General features: G+C 46.0%; 1 protein-coding gene across 1 annotated transcript in view; it reads left to right on the top strand.

Moving 5' to 3' along the window:
• Positions 1-25,181, top strand: part of LOC106891304 (serine protease inhibitor Kazal-type 5-like) — a 130,801-nt gene that overhangs the window by 82,730 nt on the left and 22,890 nt on the right. Inside the window, exons 3-4 of the mRNA XM_014947754.1 lie at positions 23,884-23,909; positions 24,945-25,072. Coding sequence (XP_014803240.1) covers positions 23,884-23,909; positions 24,945-25,072 — 154 coding nt within the window. The remainder of the gene's footprint in view (positions 1-23,883; positions 23,910-24,944; positions 25,073-25,181) is intronic.

The following is a 25,181-nucleotide window of genomic DNA, read 5'->3' on the forward strand; positions in this document are numbered from 1 at the left end:
TTTTAAATGGACCTGATAAAAATACTTCTTGTATGTGCCCCTGGCTCTATAGCTGGTCCTGGTGGCTGTGTGTATGTGGTCTGCTCTGTCTCCCTTTTCTTGGATCGTTTTCCTTCCAGGTCATTGACTGATGATGAACAGAAAGTGCTCAAGAAACCAAGTCATACGGGGCACAAAGGAAAACAAAGGTGCTTGGTGACAGCTCTACTGAGGCAGCTGTGACTGTTTCTGCAGCATTTCTGCTGTCTGAGGTGTGCTGTGTGTGTGGCTCCCCTGATAGCCCCAGCCTGGGGCTGGGAGTCAAGTGCAGTCAGCTGGGAGTCAGCTAGGGATGGCCTTGGGAGAGGCACTTAACTCTCTCCTTCTCACTGATGGGGAAATGGATAAAAATAAAGATGCTCACCTCCCTCTGAGGGTGGTGAGAGGATTAATTGGTTAATGTTTGTGAAGTGCTTTGAAGTTGAAATAGGACAGATGAGTGCTAACCCGGATTGCAAAAGCTGGATGTGTCATGTGGAGGTAAAGGCTGTGCTGAGGAGGCATTGAGAGCCTTAAACCCCCTGTCCTTCAGATGTCAGGTGCCTCTTGGGTTGACCTGTGCTCTGAGGTACTCAAACATGGGGATTAGAGAGAATGGCAATTGCGACACTGAGACCTTTCCCTCCCCATTAAGTCCTGGGCCAGCCTGCTTGTGAGGACGGATGGCCATGCTGAAGCCCAACTGGCTGTGCAGGCCACCTCTGATGGTGATGGTGGCAGCATTGCGTCCTCCTTGTCCTTGGGACAGAGCTTGTGTGGGCAAGGAGGGCCAGCACCTTTTTGTGAGGAGTGAAATCTGGTTCTGGGTTCAGCGTAGGGGACATTGGAGCTAAAACAGGGTTGAGCAACGTGGGCTCCCTCCCGGGGAGGAGCGTGAGAACTAGTGCACCCAAAGCAAGAATGTGTTTGGCGACCTGGGTATAAGCCATGGCAGGTGGGGGCGGTGGTACTGGAGCTGTGTTTAGCCTGGGTGTGTGTCCACCCACTGGTGGTTGCTCAACAGGCTGAAGAAGGAGGCAGCAATGTTTGCGTGGCTGCTCATGGAACTGGGCACATGCTGGGGGATGAGCCTGGTGAGGGCCTCCAGACACAATGGGATGTCCTGTCCCCAGTGAAAGGGGAGCTGCTGTAGAGCAGCCAATGATCTGGGTTTGGGGCAGAGCACTCCTGGGGTCTGTGTGCCAGCCCTTAGGACAAGCCTTCTGCGTGCCACACATTGTGCTGTGTTGTCCATGTACTGCAGAGAATATACAGTGGAAGAAGAGAGGTCAAAAACCATTTTCTCTCTTCCTGAAGTAGTGGATAGGGCAAGATTTTGTGCTGCAGGATGAGGAGCAGTGACAGAAGCCAGCAGCAGAGCTGGCTGTCATACCCAGTGATGTCCTGAATGAGACCAGACTTGAAACTTTCCTTCTGGAAGGACAGACCATGTGGAGGTGGGTCAGAATTTATCTGCTACCTCTTGTGGACTGTGTTGTCTACCTCCCATGGCACAAAGCTACTGGGTCTGCTGGATGTAGGACTGTGCAAGTCTGGCCTCTGTCATCCCATTTCTCCACTGTTCACAGTCCCTAGCAAGAAGAACACCTCCACAGTTCTTCTGGTTTTTGTCCCTTTTGTGATGCAGGGAGAACTGGAGATGGTGCTGGCCTCTGGGTAAGGAAGGCTGGGGTAGTCAGCTGTGTGAGCTGACTAACCAGCAGCGGGAGCTGCTCAGACCTGTGCCTTGCTGCTGGATGGGTTGGTCGCTTATGTGTGTCCACACCTGTTTCAGCAACAGCAGAAGTGTTTGGTTTGGATTCTTGATCTTAGTACATGGGATCCTCCTTCTCTGTACCTCATGGGATTGACTTGCCAAAGCCTGGGGCCAACATGTGGTAGTGGGATGGGTGAACCTGTGGACCTCCAATGGGCAGTTGGAACAAAGCAAGGGAAGACCAGACCTAGAGCTACCCAGTCTTGTGGTAGCCCAGAGGTGAGCTTCAGCCCTGCAGTAATTGGCAGTATCTGGGCAGCCAGACCCTCCTGGAACAGGCTGGGCTTTGGCAAGCAGATCAAGGGATTTGAGTGGGAGAGGATAAGTAGCATCCTAGGGAGGAGCAGCCTGTCGGAGAAGGCTGGGGTGGCAAGGTGGAGTCTGGAGGAGGGTGCAGGTATCTTTCACTTTCATTGTCTTCTCCTGCTAATGTGGGGCTGTGAGCCAAGAGGCGGCACTGCAGACAGCACCATGGTCCTTGCAGGGAGCCTGTTGTGGTCACCTTCCTGCCTTCCAAAGCAGGTGGGATCACTCTGCCTGCACCCGATTCTTGGCTGCTTGGTGGTTACCTGTGGTTGCTCTGCACCACTCCTTTCCTCTGGGAAGGGTAAAACTGCTGTGGCAGCAGCCTGTCATCCAAATGCCTCCAGGTGGAGAAGAGCCTGGGGACCTGTTTTACAAGGGTCAAGCAGATGTAAATAGCTCTTCTACAAAGATTTCTGCTCCACTTCCTTCATCCCAAATGCTATAACAGGCCCTGAGGAGGTTTCTTTTTGCTTTGGTTACTGTACCCTGCTGAGGACTCAGCCCACACAGCCAGTTTTGGGCTCTCCAAGGTTTCTTCAAGAAAGGAGCCAAATGTTTGTTTTATGGACACCCTCCTAATGCATATGGGTTTTCCAAGGAACAGCCAAAGGCGGGGGGAGGGGGAGAGCTATGAGGAACTCTTCATCTGGGTTGACTCATGCTTCTTGCTTCAGATGGGTTTATTATTCATCATGTAGCCATTACTGCCTGGGGCCTGCTTAGCTGCATGCTCAAGAAAGGGTTGTTTGTTTTTTTTTTTCTTCTTTTTTTTTTGGTTAAACCACATCACTGCAGTGCTGCTGAGCACTTGTTTGCTGTTGCCGTAAATGCCTTCACTCCAAAGCTCTGGGATGAGGCAGGAAATAACTAAGTTCTTCCTACTTTTCTGTAGAAAAGGGTTTTGTTCCTGGACAGCCCTACCCCACCCAGCCAGAAGAACCTTCCTCCCAGCAGGAAAACTGTGGTGCCGAGTTTAATGGTATGCAAATACAGTGGTCTCATTTGTGGGTCTGTAACTCCTGCTGCAAGCACAGGGTAAGAGGGGGAGGTTAAAGCTTCGCCTGTGAGTCCTCTTGTCCTGAGCACCGTTTGGATGCAGGATGATTAAAAGAGCAAAACTTAATCTTATTTGAAATTGGTGATTTCCCATGGAATTACAGCTTTGCTTTCCAGTGCTGTTGTCTTCTGTGAGTAAGTGTGCTGACCGGTGTGGGCACTGCATGCTCCCTCTGTAACCCAGAAAGCCATCTTATCTGGAGGTCTGTGATGCCAGTGTCAGCAATGCTGTCCAAGGATAAGCTGCTCTGAAACTGGCAGTGCCTTTAGGGCAGTCCCGCTATGCCCAATTAGAGAAAATCAACAGAAACACTTCTTGGGGTTTATTTTTGGTGTCAGCAGGCCCTGTAGAATCAAAATCCAGTGGTCGTGTGCTAGTCCTGGGAGAGGTGGACCTGCAGAGATGATGCTCTTAGGGAGGGTGGTGGGGGAGAAAGGAGTTCAGGCTGCCTAGGAAGCAGTGACATCTCATCTGCTGTTGTGCACCTGAACAATTAGGGTTATACTTTTTGGGCTGGAAATTTCTATCACTAAAAGCTGCTTGTTACAGAAATCGTGTCCACTGGAGAGGGATGAAACTGCCTGTTCTGCAGCAGGGTGAAATAGCTGTGTGATGCAAGTTCTCCCTTGCCTCCCAAACCTTAGTGCTGTTATTGTGGACTCTGGCAGCAAATGAATGTGTGTTTAGGGAGATGATGGGGGACAGTGGACTGAACCTCAGGCTCAGCTCCAGGGGAGCATTTGATGGCCAGTGGCAACTCTTTCCTTTCTCCACAGCCCAGCTGGTAAACAGCAGATGCTGCTCCCATGTCAGCTTCTCCAGGCTATTGGAAAAATTATTTGGTTGGGGTAAAGCCCCTAGGAGGTGATGGCCAGTTACATCAATGGCAGGTCTTTGTATGCCCTAATGGAAGGGCAGCACCTGGAGCTCTGGGTGCAGTTGGGTGGAAAGCTGATTAGAGAGCACCTCCCTGACCAGCCGTTATTTTGGGAGGGATAGCTGAATTCCAAAGGTAAGCCCTAAAACAGAAGTCAGGGGAGTAAGGCAGTGGCAAAACCATGTTTTGGAGGGTGTGATATTCTGGGCTAGGAGAGAGCAGTCTGCTGAAAAAGGACAAGTTGCTTATTTTCATGCCACTAAAATCCTTATATCCCCTGCTTGCTGAGTGTGCCCTGTTGTCTACAACACAAATGACCCAGTTTGAATGGACTAGTTAAATCTTTAAGCTGTGCTGATGAAACACAACATAAAAAAATCTCAGACTGTGCAAAGCATCTTTTCACTTAGGTTCCCTTAATTTGTGAAGTGCTGAGGCTAGAAGTGAAAAATGAGGCTCATGATAGAAAAGTCAAATTCACGGATGTCCTTAAGTTATTCAAGCATCTTGAGAGTTTTTCTTTATTCAGGGCAGGGCCATGGACTTGACCACATCTCTTTGGTTTCCTCTTTGTTTTTTGATGCTTTTGAGAGCTGTTTTTAGTCTTGCTTATTAATCTGATTTGCTGCAGTGGTGCCACAGGGAGCCACTGCCGCTGGCGTGACGAGCTTTCAGTCTAATTTGAAACAAGATGTAACAAGGGAACACAACCCAGAGTGGGAGGCAGAGGGTGTAATGAGATTCCAGGTTTGATAGCCTGCATGTTGCACAACATGGTGTGTTTGAGCGCCTTGTTTGCAAACCTTGGGTCCCTCTTTATAAGTTTTAGGGAATGATATCAACCTGGAAGGTCAAGATCAATATATGAACAATAAGTGTTGGTTCCAGCTGGCCCTGAACTATTAATTTGTCTGTATTTTTGGCGATGGATAAACTCAGTAGAGGTGGTTTTTTAGACCTGGTGCACAAAGGGTTCAATGGTGATGTCTGTGGAAGAAGTTACCAAAAAGAACTTCAAAGATTGCTAGTGCTGTTGAAGCAGTAGCACAACATGATGCAAAACTGAACAAGAGCAGCTAAAGCAGGGGGTTGCAGTTCTGGGGAAACTTAAAGGTGAGGAGGGCAATGCACTGGTTTTAACGGGAACATAGGGAGTTATTAAAGGAAGGATGAGGAATAAGCAAGGATGGAGCTCATCAGCTGCCTTTAAAATGTAGGACGTGGGAAAACTGGGGGAAATGTGTTGGCATTCATCCCAGGCTGCACCGATTTATTTTTAAACAAGGAATCTATCATTATGAGATGTAAAGACTTACAGCAGCTGTTCTCTGTGCAGGGATGTGAAAGTCCTTGGGCATCCTGGGAGTGAGGTGAAAGTGGATCTTCCCTCTCTCACTCTTCCTTATTCCTCCACAGTAAAAGTTGATCAGTCCCTCCCTGCCAAAAGTGAAGTGCAAAGTATTTCCCCTTGATTTACTCCTTTTATGATTAGCTTTTCTCTGTCCCTGCAGCTTGTTCTGGTTCAAAATGTCTGCAGTTACCCTGGTACTGGGAATATTTGGTTATGGTGGTGTGACTCACGAAGTTTGATTTCATCAGTTCAAGGCAGCCAGCCAGCCAAAAGGACCTGGTGAGCTTGGCCCACATTGATCAGGAAGCATGGGTGGCTTTGGGAGCTGTGTCGCCCTTTTAGAAGCGTTTCTTTGGGTTCCACAGTTCAGTTCATAAAGCTACTAAAGATGGAAGTGAAATTGCAGGAAGAGGAAGAGTAAAGGATCTCTTGCAGGGAGGAAAGTACCCAAATTTCCCCGCAGAGACCTGGCACAAGGAGATCTGATGGGCTGTGGGATCAGATGTGTGTACCTCTTTCCCACCTTGGCACAAGGCTGGAGCTCAGATAAAAGCAAAACTTGTGGTTGTTGGCTGCGGCAGAGCGAAGGGGCTCTGAGGGGAAGAGAGACCCTGCTGCTGGCTCTGCCTCAGCTCCCGAGTGCCAGTCCATCAGCAGCTCGCCTGAATGTCAGGGTTCAGCTCTCCCAGGCACCGAGCAGAGGGATTATTTCTACCACACATAAAAAGATTGCAGGGTTTGGCATCTGCTTTGAGGCTCTCGCTGCCAGGCTTAGTAAAGAGGCTTAGGAGTGCTCAAACCAGGGAAATAAATCTGCTGCACCTCTTATCAAAAATAATGGATAGTAGGCTTCAAAGGGAGAGGAAAACCTTTGTTTTGTAGCCTACTTATGTGTCTGGTCTGACTGATTCTCCACCTTGTTTCTTTGCACCAGCGTAACAGTCAGTGGGAAAATAAATAGAAACCGATATGTCTAGGAATAGATCTGGCGAGTGGGTGGGACACCTCCAACGCTGGGGAGGCTCTTCAAAGAGAGGAAACGTCGTCTCCACCTGGGTTGCTGCCGCGGGCTGCCGAGGGGCAGGGCTGCGGCTCACCGGGATTGCACGCGGCTGCCCGAGGGGGATTTTTATGGAGCAATCATGGTAATTAGCAAACACAAGTTTTTCCACGTACCAAACATTGTCGAGGGCAGTAACTCAGCCCCATGCTTGTTATTGTAGTGAGTGTTGGGCAGGAGTGTCCTGGGAATTTGTCACATCCCAAGAGGGGGGAGCCCATCAAAGTGTCCTCGACTTGCTGATGTTGGCTTGCCACCCTGAAACAAAGGGCTGATGAAATAGCATTAGCCAAGCTGGTCGCTAATGAGGGCAAAAGAACATCTGGAGCCAGGATTTGTTTATAGCTCTTTGTATTGTCATTGTTAGGGAGACAGAAGAGGAAGTGTCACTCAGAATATAAATCATGACATCCAAACAAAGGACTGACATCTGGGTGTGATTTTGGATTTCAAGTCCTAGGAATCTCCTGAGGTTTAAAGCCCAAATTTTTAGTCCAAGATGTTGGCGATCTATCTTATTTTCAGAAGGTTTAGTGTCACTTCAGGACAGGGACAAATAGGCAGTCCAGATCTCTAGACCAGAACTGCCATGTTCTGAGACCTGAGAATGTCCACGTCAGCTCTGAGAGTCTGCACCAGCTTGGGATAACTCCTCTACTTGGGCCCTGGATCTGCCCAAGGTTGGCTGTGGATGCCGAGGGGAATAAACAGGGCAAGCACAGAGTAATCTTTCCTGTGATAAAGCTTCGTGTGGCTTAGGGACTTGCCAGCCAGAGGCTGCATCTCCGTCATCATGTTTAATAGCCACTGATGGACCAGTCTGTGAATTTGTTTAATTGACTTTTGACTCCCTTTGCGTTTGGCATCCACAACATCCTGGGGCAATGAGTTCCACAATGCAATTAGATTGTATGGGGAGGGGAAAAAAGAAAACTTCCTTTTGTTTGTTTAAGCCTACTATATGATAATTTATTTAGTATCCCTAAATTCTAGTGCTATGAGTAATCCTGAACAACATCTACTGTTCATTTTTCTCTGGGTCACTCGTGATTTTGTGGACTCTGTTGAACCATAGCCCCCTCTGTAGCCTGTTTTCCACTGTAGGAGCTGCTGTGAGTTTAGACAAAAGCCTGTCCTAGTTCTGCCTTTCTCTGTGGCCAGGAGAGAGGCTCTCTGTGCCCTTTCTAGCTCTCTACATCCCTGTTACGATGATGATGAGGAAGGCCACGGTGTCAGAACTGTGCAGAATGCTGCAGCTGAGCAGACCCAGCAGTCGAACAGCAGCATGACAGAAATAATTTGTTTTTATCCCCTCTCTTTCTTAACACTTCCTATCAGGTGCTAAACCTTTCTGATTGCTGCTCAACAATGAAATGACATTTATTTGTGACCTTACCCACAATGTCTCCATAATACGCCCCCTGACAGTGGTTGCTAATGCAGAGCTGTAATGTGCAGGTATAGCATAGCTGGCTTTTTCCCATCTATATTTTTCAATGCTGAAATTTGTCTGCCACTTTCTTGTCCAGCCACTGTGTCATGAGTGACTTGTGCTTTTCTCTCAGTTGACTTGAAGCTTTGAACTCTCCTGATTCATTCCATTTGTCCCTTTGCTAATTGATTTTTTCAGAGTAATTTATAAAAAGCTGAGCTGCAGAGATTCCTGTTGGGTCTCACCTCCACTGGGAGAGCTGACCTCTTATTACTGTTTTCATTTTTAGCCATTTTTAACTCAAAGGAGCTGCTGCTTTACTTTATGGTACCTTGCATTCTTCAGAAGCCTTTAGAGGAAGGATCTTGAAACTGGTTCATTAGAAACAAAAGTTCATTGTGTCAAGCAGCACCATTGCTTGCCCACACCTGGGGGGACTCAAATGGACTGATGAGACAGGATTTGCCTCCCCCAAACCCATGATGAGTCTTCCCCAGCCTGTCATTTCTCTCTCTGTACTTCGTTATTCTATTTATATGAGATTTCCTCCCTTCCCCCAAAAGTGCAGTATTGAGCTGGGTGATTGCATGCTTGAGCCCCTTCAGTGCGGGGGGGTTTAATCTCTGACTGACTCCGTTACCAGGATTTATCAGCTTATTGTGAATAAGAGTTAATTTAGCTTCTCTACTATGGTGTTATCTTCCTTGGAGGCTCCTTTAGCCCTGTGATCATGGACTCTTCAAAGTGTGTTGTTATTAGTACCTGTGACTTGGAATATTCTGCTTAGAATATTTGGTTTATTTTGGCACAGTTGCAGATCTTACGTTTTAGACTTGGTTTTACATTTTCATTATTTGGACAGTGCTTCTACTTAGGAAGCCTCATTTTACTGTTAATTGTTCCACTTTGTTAAGCATGCTAGCTTTTATTTGTAATTTTTTCCCCTTAAGAGATGCATGTTTACTCTAACGACTTCTTCAAATGGTTTTCCCACCTCCTGGGTGTGTTTTTCCTTGCTGGCTTTTCCTTTTTAATTTTCTTTGAATGAGTGTATCTGTTTTTAGGCAGCTCCTGCTTCAAGTCAGACTTACAGTAGCAGGTTTGCAAGGCTACCTTCAAGATTGTCAGTTTTTAGGTGGCAAAGAGCCACTGGCAATATACTTGAAATCAAACCCACTAGCTCCCGGGTGCTGCTCAGGGCTTGCTGAAGAAGCAGGTCTCTGCATCAGAGGTCATAAATTGCTGCTGGGAGGGAGCAGTAGCTTCCCATCTTAAATGCAGACATCTTGCCTCCTGTCAGTTATCCCATCTGTACTGGGAGGTGGATGTCTTCTGTTGTTTGTGTTTGTGTCCTATCATATCCATCACAGCCTCACTCATCTCCCTTAGGTTTTGCAGTTGTTGCCCTATTCTGAATGGGTAGATGATGGAGTAAGTCTAGAACACAGTAATGCCTGGGCATGGGACTGCAATCCTGGGGACTCTGTGGCGCTTGTTGATACAGTTAACTTGGTTGTGCTCTTTGATAAGTTCTCCTTAATGTATGCCTTAATGCTCAGACCCTTGATGCTCAGCTTTTCCACCTGCACAGCCTACTCTCATTCCTGTGTAATTTGTACCCACTCATTAGCATGTCCTGCTGCTTATCTTCCCTCCACCAGGTTTCTGAGGTGCTGGTTATGTTAATAGCCCCTTCTGAAACCAGGACACAGCTGTTCGCTCACCTTGCTTTTTAGACCCTTGGTGCTTGGATAGAAATGCATACGTAGTGTCTTGTTCTGTTCCCTCTCTGTGCAGGCCTGAGAGGGATGTCTGCTGGGGCTGCAGTCTGCTGTTTCCTCCCTGACTGGTGTTTTTTTTTTTCTTCTATCCTTTTATTCCAGGCTACAAATTTTTCATGACTTCTCCACTGGAGACTGCATTTTCCCAAACCACATGTCTTGTCAAACTATTGGCTTTCCCACAGTATTTGGTTTAACACCTTTACATGCCAGTAGCCTCGATACATTTTCATTTGGGTTTAGTATTTTGATCTTTACTGTATAGACTCTCCCTACTCAAGCCTGTCTTCAAGGTACTATAATCCGAACCTTGCAGTGACTCTGGATTTCATTATAGGGCACTGGGGGAAGCACTTCTGAGCATGTTACTGAGTTGGTCCTGGCCTTTAGCCTGGTAGCTACTAGCTAAATCTTGCCTTCAAGATTGTTCTCTCCATCCTGCATTGGCGGTGGCCATGTGGACCACACCATGAGTTCTTCCCCAGCTCAGAGTAGGGGACAGTCCAGATGTGAGACCACCCTGTTAGCATCCAGCAAGCAATTGATGTTCTGGTCCTCAGCTGTCTGCTTCCATTGCACTGACCTTTTTCATCCTATTGAGAGAATTCACTGTTTCCAGAGGGATATCCTTAGTATAAAAGAATACACCTCCCTCTGATAGTTTTTTTTTTTTTTGAAGCTGCTGGTCTGCATGAGCGCTCCATGATGTTCCTGAATGTGTCACTGCTATCTCTCTGATCCCAGAAGACCTCCAGTTTGGCTTTTCTTGCTGTAAGCCTTGGCACTTTGAGGTCCATGGTTATCCTTTGCAGTGTGCAGACCTGAGTGATCTGCCCACAACCAGCCCTAATGTGCACACACAAAGCTGTCCGGCTGTGTGGTGCAACAAGCCTAATGCAGCTCCAATCCTCAGCATGGATCCTCCGCTCAGGCCTATTAAGATAGACTGAATGAGTTGATCATCTGAAAAGGGTCTTCAGAAATCCACTAAACAGGTAGAATTAGTAGTAAAATTATTCTCCCCCAATCTGGTGTAAATGGGGGGAGGGTATAATCTTGTTATAGGATTTCTGCACCTTCTCAAGCTGTTGCTTTTTGAGTGATCCTACAAATATCCAGCAAGAAGCCATAGGGATGTCTTGCATTCCTGAGTAAAACTTCACTGTTTGTCCTGTTGCTCAGTGGCAAGGCGAATTCATGTCCTTTCACTTAGTGATTCAAAATCCCCTCCATTACATTCTCACCAAAAATTCAGGATCCCTTGTGAATTCTGGGAAATTCCACTAAATCCCATAGTCTAAGGATCCCACACAAGCCTGAAGCATAACCCCATGCGATGCAAGTGTTCATGTTGAATGTGTCTGGGATGTTGCAGTGACTTGGGGTCATTGTTGTAGTGATTTGTACAATTTAAAAGTGAGATGTTTTGATTTTATGTGAAATGGGGAGTGTAGAAAAGCTCAAGAATGAAGCAAAACATCTTATTTGGCCTGAAAATTTAACTCCCCTCAATTTAGGGTTTTTTGTTTTGTTTTCCAGAATTGATAGTGAACAGAAAGTGGGTACTAGCACTGCTATAACCACGGTGTGGTGTTTATGTGTTCAGCTAGGAGAAAATATTACAACAAAAGTTGCCCAGGTTTCCTAGTAAATATGAGAGACTTATTTTTGGTTATTAATTAAGTTTTCAGCCTGAAGATGTGCTAATTATCTTAGATGTCAGTCTAATCTCTAGGAGAGCATCTTCAAAAGCGTGTGGAAAAAAGCCTAGGGCATGTGGATATGGTATTTTTTTATTTTATTTGATGCCATACCTTAAAAACAAATAATCAATTTAACTGCTTGCTTTTGTAAACCCAGTGACAGGTGTATTTCTCTGCATGTCTCCCATGGAAGGTGCAGTTCCTTAGAAACAATTTCCCAGTAAGTGTATCATTACATAGCTGGTAGAAACTGCTTTTCTTTGTTACCTCTCACAAACCACGTAGCAGCAGTCCAGAGATTCCCAGAGACTCAGGGATTTGGGGCAGAAACACACCAGATAAAATTGCCTTTGCAAAACATTCAGACTAAACTGAAGATTTCCTGGTGACGTGGGATGCTCTGGAAAGCTCTTCCCCTGCACAGACCCAGGCACCACTTGGGCACTGTTAAATGGCCATCCCTTGTTTCCAGCCTGATGTTGCTTTAGTTGTGGCGTCTAGCCTTCTGATCCTGTTATTCTTCTGCCAGATTGAGGAGCACATTAGCTGTGATAGGCCCATCAAACATCTCCTAATTGATCTAGTGATGTGGTTACTAGTGACGACAGGCAGAGAAACTTGATGACCCAGGAGGTCCCTTCCACTTCTGTGCTCCATGGAGGTAGCACAGTGTTAATGCCAGAATAAATCATAGGTTTATGTCTGTCCTACATCTTTGGAAGCAAATATGTATGGCAATGAATACTAGAAGAAAATAGCATTTGGACAGTGATAGAGTTGTGTGCTGTGTCTCATCCTGAGGTAGTGATGGGTGGACAGACCTTCTGGACAGGCAGGAACTCTCACCAAGATGAACCACTGATGAAGGCGTGAAGGCAGCTGGATGGTAGGACAGGCAGCAAGAAAGATCACTTTATTTCATTGAAATGAAGGGGGAATTCCTGAGGCAGCAGCTCGATCCCTGCTCCTCAGCCCTGGGGCTCTGTCACTGGGCTCCTTGTTTCAGTGCTGCAAAAGGCAGGTCTCTTACATGCAACAGCTGGTGTGTGGCATCCTCAGCTCCATGGTCAGTCTCACAAAAGATGCAAAGACAAGCTTTATGCAAACGTACTAAATTATATTCAGAAGACTCAATTCCTGCAGTGCAAAGGTTGGGTTATGGTCTTATTTTCAGCTGGGAAACAGAGTGACTACATTCCCAGCCCTGGAAGGGACCACAGGCTGGGAGATCCCAGCAGTCCACCAGGAAAGACAATTTTGTTGTTGGTCTTGCGCCATCATGGACAAACACTTGGAGTATGTTCAGCCAAACCATTAGGTATTTTAGGACAAGGTGAACACCAACAGGACCTGGGCTCCTTTGCTGCCTACTGACTATTTGAAATTTTATTGGTTTTACCCTCCTGCCAGGCACTGACTAGTGATGAAAAGGACCAGATCATGATCTAGATATTCCTCAGAAACTGAAATAGCACTGATTTGGGTCTTTCCATGGCCTCGTTTCAGCTCTGGGATGCTGTTGGCATCTGCCACAAGCCACTCCTACTTGCCAATTTGTTAATCAATCACTGCTAGTGAACACATTGCTTCTCACTGCTGTCATTAGGCATTTGTTAGCTGATCTGCTCCACCACTAGACTGGTGAGCCGACTGCAATGGGATGCTTATTAAATTGGATATGGGTGCACAGGCTAGTGTGCTGTGTGAAACAGCAGTATTAAATGCAAGTGAAAAGCCACAGGTAGTTAAGGGTAATCAGGTAAACCTCAGGGCTTCCCGTGGTGAGCACATTCCTGCTGCAGGGATAACAGAGCTCTGCGTGTGGAGGAGTGTCTATGGGAAAGGCATGGTTTATAACAGTCCTGGGGGAAACAGGTTGCATTAAATGTGTGCTGAACTCCCATCAAGTGCATGTGCTCGAGAAGCAGGCAAAAGGACTCTGAGGATGGTTTGCAGTAGCTGAAGGAATGCCTCAGACAACACCAAAAAGGATGAGAGCACCCAAAAGACCCACAAACTCTTTGGGAAAGGATTCCTCCCCCGCCTTTGATGGAAGGGCAAGTGTAGAACCAAAGTGGGAGTCAACAGCGTAGTTGCAGTCCGTGGTGATGTAAAGAAGGAAGATGGCTCACTGCAGTCTCCTCCAGGAGAAAAAAAGACCAAGACTGCCATGGCAATCATCCATGTCTGCTGGAGATGCTGGAAGGTGCCTTTAGCTCAGCAGATCACCAGTGGGTGAGTATTCAGCACTCCTGTTGGGAAGTATGATCCATACCTGTAGGGAAGTCCAGAGACAGGACAGACTCATGGGGTGGACAGGACCTGCAGTGTGTCTTCCTGGGCAGAGTTGCTGGTGTCTGGCCAGAAGGTATTGTGTAGACAAGTCCTGTCCAGACACTAATGAGGGCTCTGCTGTGGGATGCTAATGTCAGAAGTCCCATGTAGGTGTGTAAGGGAAGCCACGCTAGCAGGAATTTGTCATGGTGTCCTAGTACCGTTGACAGAAAGGGCCTGTCAAGCACTCCCTTCAGACCATAGGGAATAAGAGTTGAGTAGTGAGCATACTGGCTGAAAATCAGGTACAAAATTTCACAGGATTTGATGCTGGCAGACTTGCACCCTGGAGTATTTGACCACAAAGGAGCAGGCTCCAGGGTTAGACAGTGAATGTCTGCGTGAAAGTTGCGTTGTGGTGTGTGAGCGGAGAGAGCCTGAGCAATGAGGACTGAATGGAAATGGTTTCTTTATGTGTGTTAGACCTAAGGCAGTTTCCCAAAATCCTGATGCATTTCTCATGATTCCTCTCCCCCCTGATGCATCGAGGCCTGTGCCATTAGCTCTGGTAAAGCTGAACTATTCCTTTAGCAGCTGGAGTGATGCTATTGAAGGTAATGATGCTATTTGACAGCATGCCTCCTTTTCCTGTAGAAAGGTGTTTAAACCTTTTCACATCTCACATAAAGGGACCAAATGCAAATATTCATGTCAGTTGTATGTTCTCCCCTAAATTTGGGGAATATGGGAGGAGAAATTGAAGATTATGTAAAATCCACAGTTCTCATGCAAGCATATTCTACTTTCAGTTGTAGTTGCTTATCTTTTTTTAGTGAAAAGTTGATAGTTTTCTTTGGAAATCATCCCTGTTGCTTGCAAGCACCTCTAGTTGGAATTCATGGCAGCAGACACCTCTAGTAATGCCACTATTGTCATCTTTCAGATAAGGCATTTCTGTGCACGTATTCTCAGTTACCTTCTACAGGGAAAAGAAATTCAGGGTCTGGTCTTCCCATAGGTTCCTCCAGAGGAATGACTGATGCTGTGAAGGGTCACATGCATGGCTAAAGGTACCTGCTGTTAGGCCGGCTGTGGGATAGGGTAGAGATCAGAGTTTCATTAGCAATTAGCAGAATGGGGCGTGGTGATACTATAATCTAAGAGCAACCAACACCCACATAGGGCATGTTTTTGGCCTCCTGCGATGGGTACTGGCACTTAGGCCACCACACCCTGTGGCCAGCTCCGACATTATAGAGCCTTTGCTACTGATAAAACATAAATAATAATTTTGCAGAGAGAAAAACACTATGTTCTTGTCCCTCGTTCGCTTGGGAATGGCTGGTGATGAGGGTTGTTGTGTGACATGGAAGGGCTCAGACCTCACTGGAGTGCAGGTTATTGGTACCCCTTGTTGGAGTGGCACTTACAGGGTCCAGCTGGCAGCACAGGATGGGGCAGTGTTACTCAAATGGGTCATTTCGTGCTGTGTAATCCTTTGTGCACTCTGCTCCTGGGCTCTCCAGGCACTCTTCTCACTGTCCACAGGAAAACAATCCCAGGACAGATTTTTCTTCCTATGTTGAAATTCTGCTGTTTCAGCAACCCAGTGACAGTCATTGTCTTTTTTTTTCCATATGCGAGTTGAAGCCAGACTCAGAAAAATTTCTACTTTGTTCCCAGACAATGGGGCTGTGTTTTTTCACATGAGGACTCTGGCTTTTCGGCCGGTGTGCCATGCCTCGCTTCTAGCTGTGGCCCATGGCTGGTACTCGGCAGTGGCTGGAAAATACCCACAATGAATCCGGGTGGTTATGCAATGCTGCACATGAAGTAAAATTCCTTTCTAACCCCTGCAGGCGATCAGTTTACGCCCTGAATGATGAGATTTTGATTACCCTTATCTAAGCTACAAATACTGTTAACGGCCGTGAAATCAGCTAGCTCTGGTGAGGCCCATCAAAGCGCGGATCTTGGTGGCCTTCTGAAGCTGCAAGTCCTTTGCAGCTCCGTGGGATGTCGTGGTGCTTTGCCATGGGAAATCCTTTCACTCTGCAGATGTTACTTGCTGAGGCCCTGCAGATCAAAACCCAACTCCTGCCATCTCCAGCCTAACAATTTTTTAATGAGCAAATACTGCCCTGGAAAGTGTTGACAGTAGGAATGGCAGGCTGCTTCCCCACAGTCGGTGGGGAGAACTCATTGCTTCGATGCTGGATGTCCCTCTGAATGCAGAGACTGGTTCCAGCATCCCCAACCCCACATGGCATTGGTTATAGCGTGGGGAGCAACTTTGCTCTCCCAGCGAGCGCAGTTTCCCAGGGCAGCTTCATTCTTCTGTGAACAAAAGTTATTGAGCTGTGGGGAGGCTCCTGGCTGGAAGGTGGGACCTTTCCACAGGCCAGACTGAAGGCTCTGGGTGGAATGAGGCTGGAGGGTGTTAGACACTAGGATACATATCTCCTCTGGATTCCTCTGTCTTGTATTTAATAAGCAGAAAAAGATAAATATATTTTTTAAAAGCCTGTCTAGCAATGAGCCAGAGCTGCTTGTACCCTTCAGCCTGTTGGGCGGGAAGAAGAATTGATAAGTTGATCAGTTTTCAAGGCCAGGAGAGATCAATAGGACCAGTTGATACTGGTGGTTCCTTAGCATTGTTGTTTTGACTTGTGGGAGGATCTCTCGCACCATAGGGATGAGTTCCAATATAAGACCAGGGATGAATAGGCTGAAATAGGTGTGACCCAGAGGATAATGCAGCCTTCTGCATCTTAATGTACCCATCTGTGAAATGCAAATAATAACAGGGGAACCTTGTAGGGATTCATTAGTCCTTTGAAGATGGCATGTGTTACACGCTATTATTGTGATCTTCCAAAGTTGGCCTCATCCCTGCCTTTTGGACATACACCTCTCACTGTTGCTCACTTCCTGATTCATTTCCCCCTCCTCCCTGGCACTGTCAAGCTAAGTCAGCAGTGGCAAAGGCCTGTCCAGGACAGTCAGCCACATGTCATGGTGGCTCATGGCCTGGGAAGGGTTGTAAAGAGGAGGTCCATGCTCCGGTTCAAGCACAGACTGCTGGAACTGCTGCCATTGCATCGCAAATGTGACAAGGAGACCCAGGACCTTTCTGTGCTGGATGGCATACAAACAGCATGCAAGACAGTTCACAGCCTGAGATGCTTTTTGTGACTTTTTTAGATCAGAGCTAAAAGATGGATTTGGGCAGGAAAGGAAACCTAGTGACAGAGGAGGGCAGGACCCATGAGACACTGGGACCAGAAGAGGATGCAGTAGATGCTGGATTTAGGGGAAGTTGTTAGATGCTCTCAGTGCACAAATATTTGCAAAGTAACTGATCCAAATCTTTATCCATATTCTTTCCTTTTGAAGCAATGAATCCACTTGACACAGATTTGATTTTTTTTTTTTTTGGGGGGGGTTATTTTTCAGTAAAGCTTGTTGTTTTGTTCTGGGCATGTCTCTGAAAAGCTTTTTGCTGAAGCTTCACGTGCTCTAGGTTGTGCAGCACTTGCTGTGCACCTGGTTCTTGGAGGTAGAGGAAATTGGGAAGTTCCTCTCCTGGCCTCTAGCAGCTCACCCTCCTCAGTGAGCAGGCAAAGAGGGAATAGCGCTCCAGGATGCTGAGAGTTAACGCTCCCTGCTGCTGCTGCTGCATTTGCAGGGATGCAGCCAGGTGGCGTGGAGAGCCAGCGGCTGGGCTGGGCTGCATACCCAACACAAGGGTGGGAAATGAGCAGCTGATTGGGAAGGACTTTTCACTGGGTCAGACTGGTGGAGCTCTGCTTTGGGCTCGGGAAGCTCATCCTAGCTGAAGGAAAAGGACCATGGTGTAGACCTTTGATACCTACAGTGACCAGTGGGATTTCAGGATGAGCAGGACTTGTTGCCCTGGAGATCTGGGCAGCACTCACGTGAGAGCTGCAGCAGCAGTAGGTATGAACAGGAGAGCTCTGAGACACGTGGCTATTGCAGTCCAGAAACTCAAACTCATTTCCATTACCTTGGGGCTGACTGGCTTGTTAGCTGATTGTCAACTGGGTTTTGGTCACAGAATTGCATGCAAGCAAAAGAGTTTTGTCCAGTGTGATAAACTTTGTTCTTGACGTGTGTGGATGAGGTTGCCTTCAAGTTGTGCTGAGGAGATGGGTGAGACTTGTAGCTCTTCTTGCAGCAGAGTCCAGCCCAGTGTGGGTGCATAACTGGGTGTCTCTGGGGGACAGGAAACCATCCTGGTGTGGTTGTTGCCAGCAGAGATGAGTCCTTTTCCAAGCACTAGGCAAAATGAGCAGAACAGACTTTTTCTGTGGGTGACACTTATGCTGATGCAGCCCAAAAGACTATGTCAGCTTGCAGTGTTGGTGTGACAGCACAACAATCTTCCCTTGGTATTTCTTATTTGACAGCTGCAGATGAGCCCAAAGTGAGCTGCAAGGGGCTGGTTGCTCTGAACCTAAAGTGTTAATAATGCCAAAAAACTGATTCAAAATGGGTGTCTTTGAACTCCCGGCATTTTGGAATGCCTCATTCTGGAGGTGTAATTCATGAAACAGTGCTGAAGTCCAGAGCCCTGGACTCTGCTTTGGCTCTGAAGCAAAATACCATCTACTCTGGGTTTCCTTTGTAAAATAGCCAAACAACTATGCCCCTCCTCCCTTAGCCCTGAAGATCTCTGGGCTGTAAAAGAGAGAAGTTTCAGTATTCCAGAGAAATTAAGTGTTAAGCAGTGTTGCTGATGGGATTCCCAAAGCGGAAGAGATATAGCAGGGAGGTAAAAAGTGTGTCAATCAGGACAGAAAACAACAACTATGGGGATATAGGCGTGTCCATATTTTTATTAGAAATATGTGGGTTCTAGTTTTCCTACTCATGTTACTTTGCACTGGATGTGAAGGAGTTTCCTTCCCTGGAGGAGGAGAGAAGAGGATGGGACCTTGTCTCAAAGGCTGCCTGTGCTGGTGTGAACAGGGCACCAGGAGAGATGGCAGAGCACAAACCACCGGAGAGCATACACTGGGACCTGTGAGGCTGTGAAGGTTGTGGTGGTGTGAGCTGGGCTGGTGCTCAGGAGGAAGAACAAACAGCCGTGGCAGCACAGACACAAGCATGTGTTGCTTTTCCAGTCAGGTTTAAGGACCCAGCGGTGACATTGGGTAAAGTCCCCTTTGCTTGCTGAGAGTCATTGCAGAGATGGGAGTTTTCCAGTGGAAAGGCAAACAGTGCTGTGAAGGGGACTGTCCCTGGCAGCAGTGCCAAGATAGGTGAAACATGGACTGCAGATCCTTGTCAGGGCTCATTTTGTCCTGCTGTGGTGGCTTTGGAGACCCGATCTAAAACACTGCCTTGCTCTGGGGTAAGAATGGGGCTGCACAGTGCTCCTTGGGCTGGAGACTGGCAGACAATGGAGACAAACAATGAAGAGCTACCAAAGCAGAGATGGCTTAAAAAATAACCCCCAAACCCCAAGCAGTTATACTGCCAGGAAGTTTTCCCTGGACAAAAACATCCCTGGATGGTGCTAAATCCAGTCGAAAGGAGGTGATCCTATCTGTAAAACAGTGCCATGTCACTAAAGAGAAGAAAAACAATTTTCTGTGGGGACAAGGCATCTAAATTATTTTCATATCTCTATACATACATTCCTGTGTAGGCACAGCCTGTGATGTAGTGAAATATGGGAACATCAGAAAATGGGAGAATTGCCTTGGAAAGGAGGATAAGCATGTTCATCACTAACTGGGGTGTGAATCATTTGGCTGATTAATGGACTCCCTTCCCCATTCTCCTCAGGACCCTGAAGATGGAAGAGGTGGCTGTCCCCTGTGGCTGTCCCCTGCCCAGCATGGTGCTGGCTCAGCACAGTGGCTGTAGGGTTCTATCTGTTGAACTTCTCACAACCTCTTGGGTTTGCCTAAATTTCATGTTATGCTCCTGTTTCCCCCTGCATTTTCCTAGGTGCTTCTCCATGATTATTTTTATCCTGTTTCCTATTTTTTCTAGTAGAACGTGCTAGAAAATGGACTCAGTGAGAGCTGTCCTACAGGCATAGCATCATTATATGCTGTTTACTTTTCCAAAATTTTAACTGATATATGAACAAAAGGGTCTCTGTAATATCTCTTCTTGCCCTCAGCTGCTTTTCTCTGTGGCATATTGCTCTTCAGCTGTTTGGCATCATTTTTAAATTAAGATTAGCAAGATGCGAACTAAACCCATTGCTAAAGTATCAGGATCATCTCTCTTACAGATCTGATTCTGCAATACAAACTCCTATGAAAATTAATGGGCTGTCTGGATTCTGGTGCAGGACTGAGACTTTATTGTGTAAATCCATCAATAAGGGCAATCAAATGAGTCGGGTGAGGTTTATGTTTAATACATTCTTGCTGTCATCCCTCATTATTCTGCTCAGGTTTCCTTTTGTAACCCAAGCACACAACAGGAGCAAATCCTTCAAACCATATAGCTTTGCAGGGTTCTCCTCATCCCCTGATGTTACATTTCATACAGAATCGTAGTGGTTGGAAGGGACCTCGGAGATCGAGTCCAACCACAAAAAAAAACCCAAAAAAAACCCAACAAAAAAACCCCCCAAAACCACCACCCACCCCCTAAACACACAACAACAACAACCAAACCAAAACCATCACCCACACACACAACATCTCACCACAAACCAATAATCTTGGGCACTAGAGCATGCCCTGAAGAGCCATGTCTACACGTTTCTTAAATACCTCCAGGGATGGTGACTCCACCACCTCCCTGGGCAGTCCATTCCAATGCCTGACAACCCTTTCAGTAAATAAATGTTTCCTAATATCCAACCTGAACTTCCCCTGGCGCAACTTGAAGCCATTACCCCTTGTCCTATCGTCTGTAGCTTGGAAGAAGAGACCGACCCCTGCCTCTCTACAGTCCCCTCAGTCTCCTCTTCCCCAGACTGAACAACCCCAGCTCCCTCAGCCTCTCCTCGTAAGACTTGTGCTCCAGACCCCTCACCAGCTTCGTTGCCCTTCTCTGGACCCAAACCATTGGTATCAAGGTGTGTTTGGGCCATTCTGACCTTGCACATGTTGGTGTGGGTGCAACTGGTGGACAGGGTGCTGCAGTGGTGGGATGATGGGAGAGATGTGGTGGACACAGGCCCCATCTGGGGTCAGGACCTGAGTGTCCTCTCTCTTCTTCCTTGACTCTATCTACACTGCCTGGCTGGGTGCTGCTCTCACCTGGCCAGTCTGACTGGGTCTGACACCCACTCTGCTTTCGTCAGGAACGGGGTGGTCAGCCAACTGTCTTAAATCGGGGAATTGTTTCACTTCTCTATAGGAGTTAAAGCTTTTGGAGGAAAAGAAAAAATTAAAAACAAAACCCATTTAAAAGTACACCTACCCTCCCCAAACCTTACCACGTCACAACTGACTCATGGGAAGACACCTCAGTAACAAAGAACGTCTTTTGTTTTTGTCCTTCAACTAGACTTCCAGCTCTATCCACTGTACACTTTTTTTCTTTTTCCATTCCGGATCTTTTGTAATCTCTCCCAAGGATTTATTGAGACATGCTATATCAGGTTAGTTTTCTTCTCTTCCTGGTGGCCTCCCTGCCTAATATGCATACAGAAATTATCTCATGATTCAGGGCAACACAGCTCTTCGGATCTGTCATGAGCCATCTGTGTGACCTCAGGCAGTTTACTTTTCTGTTCCAAGCTCTCCTCTGTGAACCTGCACATGACTTTGGTTTGAGTTGAAAAGAAATATTAGAGTTGACCACACAGCAATTTAGGATGCTACTTTCTTGGCTTTGGCTCCAATCTTACATGCTAACAACTATCCTGATCTGAGAAACATGTGGCAGCAATTTATCACAAGGGTTTTATGTCTGAACTGAGCTGTGTTGGCCTGTCTGGCCAAACACGTATGTCATGCAGAAGTACGTTTTCTTCCTTCCTCAGATGGTGCTGACTTGCCTCTCTGCACAGCTGTAGCCTGTTTGCCTGTGCTCAAGCTCCTTATAGCTCTGTTCTGCTTGACTCTCTCATTTATCCACCTGTTTCAAACCTTGCAAATGATTTTTTTTCCCCTCTTCAAATTCTCCTCTTTTCACTGGAGAACAAGGCACACAGCTTCTTCCCACATAAATCACATTCCAAAACTTTGATGTAATCTTTGTTTTCTCTCTCAAGTCCCCTGAGAGCCCTGCACAGGATGACAATCTTATTTTTTACTTATCCTCTCATCAGGGGACACCTGAGAAGGGCTACTCTGCTGGATTCTTTAGCATCAATAACAACACATCTGTGAGCACTGATCTGCTTGAAGAGCAGCCTCTACATGATCTGTCAGGTCCCATGTGGGCTGAGGAAAAGTTTTCACTAATAACATTGCAATGTCTTCTGAAGACAACAGGGAGGGACTGGGAAGGGATGAGGATTCAGAGCATGGTTTTCTCATTAGCACAGCTGTACATGAACAAACTCAAAGATTTTCAACAAGGCCTCAAAGCTGATGTTTTTCAACCTTGCCTGAATGTTTACTATTTAGGTTCACCCTGGGGTGCTTTAATAAAGGCAGACTGATTTCCAGAGGACTTGAGTGACCTAGCCCTCCTCTTGTCTCTGCTGGAGCCGAGTTATTAAAATAAAACCCTTTCAGCTATTTTGTTAGGATATGGAGGGTATGAGACTGGGGTACCTCTGCCTTACAAACCGTCCTAAGGATGGCAAGAATTCCTCTGGCTGTGTGGGGAAACTGAAATGATCTATTTATAATTTTCTTACCCTAACAAAATACAGGGAGTGACTCAAATATGTCCCATCCTTATGGAAATTAATTGTGCTAATGGGATCATTAGAATTTAGAGCTACTGTCATCAAACTGGTTTTTGCAGCTAATGATGGTTCTTGGGAAGGTTATGTCATAATGAAGGCGGAGGATCTGGTCATCTATATATACGTGATCTGACCTGAGCCCTTTCTTTGGGTTTCATTGAGCAATGCACTAGTAGAGTCAACGTAGGCAAACAGCTGCCACCCTCACCATGAAAATAGAAGGTGCTTCGGTGGTCCTTGCTCTGGCATTTTTCTGCTTCTTCTCAGGTTAGTAACTTCTGATGTTCTCTGTGCTGAAATCTGGGACTAGCAGAGGACACGGCCTGGGAGCTCCCATAAAGACAGGGAGAGAGGATTAGAAAGCCCTTATTCTTTAAAAAGCATAGTGGCATAACCAGAAGACCATTGTTTACTGTACCGCTTGTATTGATTTGGTGTAACACATTCTTGATAATGGCTTTTTCTCTTGCATGTAAACATGGTGAAGTTCCACTAATAGGTGGAAGTATATCTTTTTAGTAGAGTTAACAGTTTAAGAACAAAAAAAAAAACCAATCCCAGTTGTCTAAATGGAGGAATACAACTTTCCAATGAGACTGAATTTTTGTGTAAAAAGTTTGACTTTGAACAAAAGTGTAATACAACTTTTTCTTGTGAAATGGGGATTTCTTGTCAACATTGTTACAAAGGAATGCATTTTTATATGGCTACAATAGAGAGACTTCAGCAGGATTTTAGGCTTGATGCAATGGTCTTTCAATTTACTGCCTATTTCTATTGAAAGGGTTCCCTGTAATGCCACTGATGATGTAAGAGAAAAGGATAAAACATGTATTATATCAGCTCTAAGGGACTTAGTAGAAAGAAACATATATCAGTTACCCGCCTGGTGACTCATTATTAATTTGGTAATTTATGTGAAGTACTGCAAATGGAATGGGCATTAAAAAGGAATTGGAAGGTTTGGACAAACAATGATATTATGGGCTAGCTCTGGTACCCCAATTCTAACTGAAGATAAAGAACATCAAAAACATTTGGGTAAGGCTGATACTGCTACCAAGGCAGTGGTGTAGAATAATAGAGAAACAGTTACTGAATCATCCTTGAAACTTGAATTTTAAGACTAAGAAAAGTAACACAGTAAAGGAGGGCACAAAGATGAAAAAAATGGATGTGCTTTTGCATTTGAATGACAAAAAGTGCAACGTTCCAGAAAGCCTCTAATGCCTGGTCCTTTCTATCAGTCTATAATAATGCATTGGATTAACTTTTATCTAGGGGTATTTGGGTGGATTAGGAAACTGCATCAAGTATTTAAATACTTTTGATTTAAAATTTCCCTTCAAAGATTTTGTATGGTTTCATTGTTGGCTTTTTTTTGTCACAGATGTTGCCAGCCAAGCTTCGATTAAGGCGAGTCCAACCTTTTCTGTTCTCATTTTTCTTTTGTTTTGCCAACTACACTGCTTAATGCATGCTCTGAGCAAAGTCATTTAGACAGACTATACTTAGATGTCATAATGCTTTTTCAGTGGTGGAAAAAGCAGTGAATTTCTCCATGTTTAGAGACAATACTTTTGTAATATGGCAATGACTCTAGCTGACATTGTATGTTTGGTGTGCTATGCTGAGCACATATCCGAACAGCTCTGGGCTGGAAATCTCATGAGATGAAGTTAGAAATTGAATGAATTATATTTTAATGATATTTCAGAATTTTGCTTCTGATCCAGCAGAAACCCCTGCTTCTGATAATTCTCGAGTTTGATAATTAAAAGAATTAAGGCGAGTCCTTTGAGTCTCAGAAAATTATTTGATTCAAGGACTGAGAAGTCAGCTCCATTCATGTTTTAATCAAACAAGCTTGTCTCTCCTTAGTAATGACCCTCTTGGAAAATATAGTAGCTAAAAATAACTAAAAGGTTCATTGATTCTCCCTCCTCTGCGTTTCAGTTACCCAGCAGAAGAGGCAATTGGTTGATGCAGAATTACACAATATTACTGCTCCGCTTCCTGAGAGGATTGTGCGTTTCTGTGCTTCAGCCTTGCACCTGAATTACTCTTCAGTAACTCTGGTTGATTCATTACTGGCACTTTTAGGGCTATATTTTCTGCTCTTGACTAACTTCATAACATAGAGGCCTCCCTTGCAGCAGGTAGCAATTTGCAGCTGTGTGCAAATTAAATATGTATTCTTTTCCCATGCATAATGGCCCTTGCAACGGTTTTTGAACTTTCTTGTTGCCTCTTCTGCCTCGGGATTCATGAGCAGGGCTCTGGGCAAAGCTTGTACCACGTGTGGTGAGCGATGGGGGTGAGGAGCGTGAACAAAGTATTGCTCTCCAAAGGATGTAGCCCTCCCAAGAAAGCTTAAATGTGAACAAATGTTCTCAGGATCTTGATGGCCTCTGAGAGAGTCTCCCCTGACTGTCCTCCTCTGCCTTTCAGAATGAGTGCATGAAAATTTGGTCACTTCTGCGCAGTGGAAAGTTTTCCTGTCCCACGTACAAGGAGCCCTTCAGAAGCCCGGGTGGTAAAGGAGACCTCAACAAGTGCCTGATGTGCCAAAGGCTGCTGTGAGTATTGGCCACCCACTGGCTCATGCACTGGCCATCCTCCCCATGAGCTGCCTGTCCTCTCCTGTAGCGATGAGCCCGCTCTTGGGAGACTCTGTCTCTCACTCTG

Source organism: Calidris pugnax, unplaced genomic scaffold, assembly GCF_001431845.1.
Source record: "Calidris pugnax isolate Ruff unplaced genomic scaffold, ASM143184v1 scaffold27, whole genome shotgun sequence".
Classification (NCBI taxonomy): Eukaryota; Metazoa; Chordata; class Aves; order Charadriiformes; family Scolopacidae; genus Calidris; species Calidris pugnax.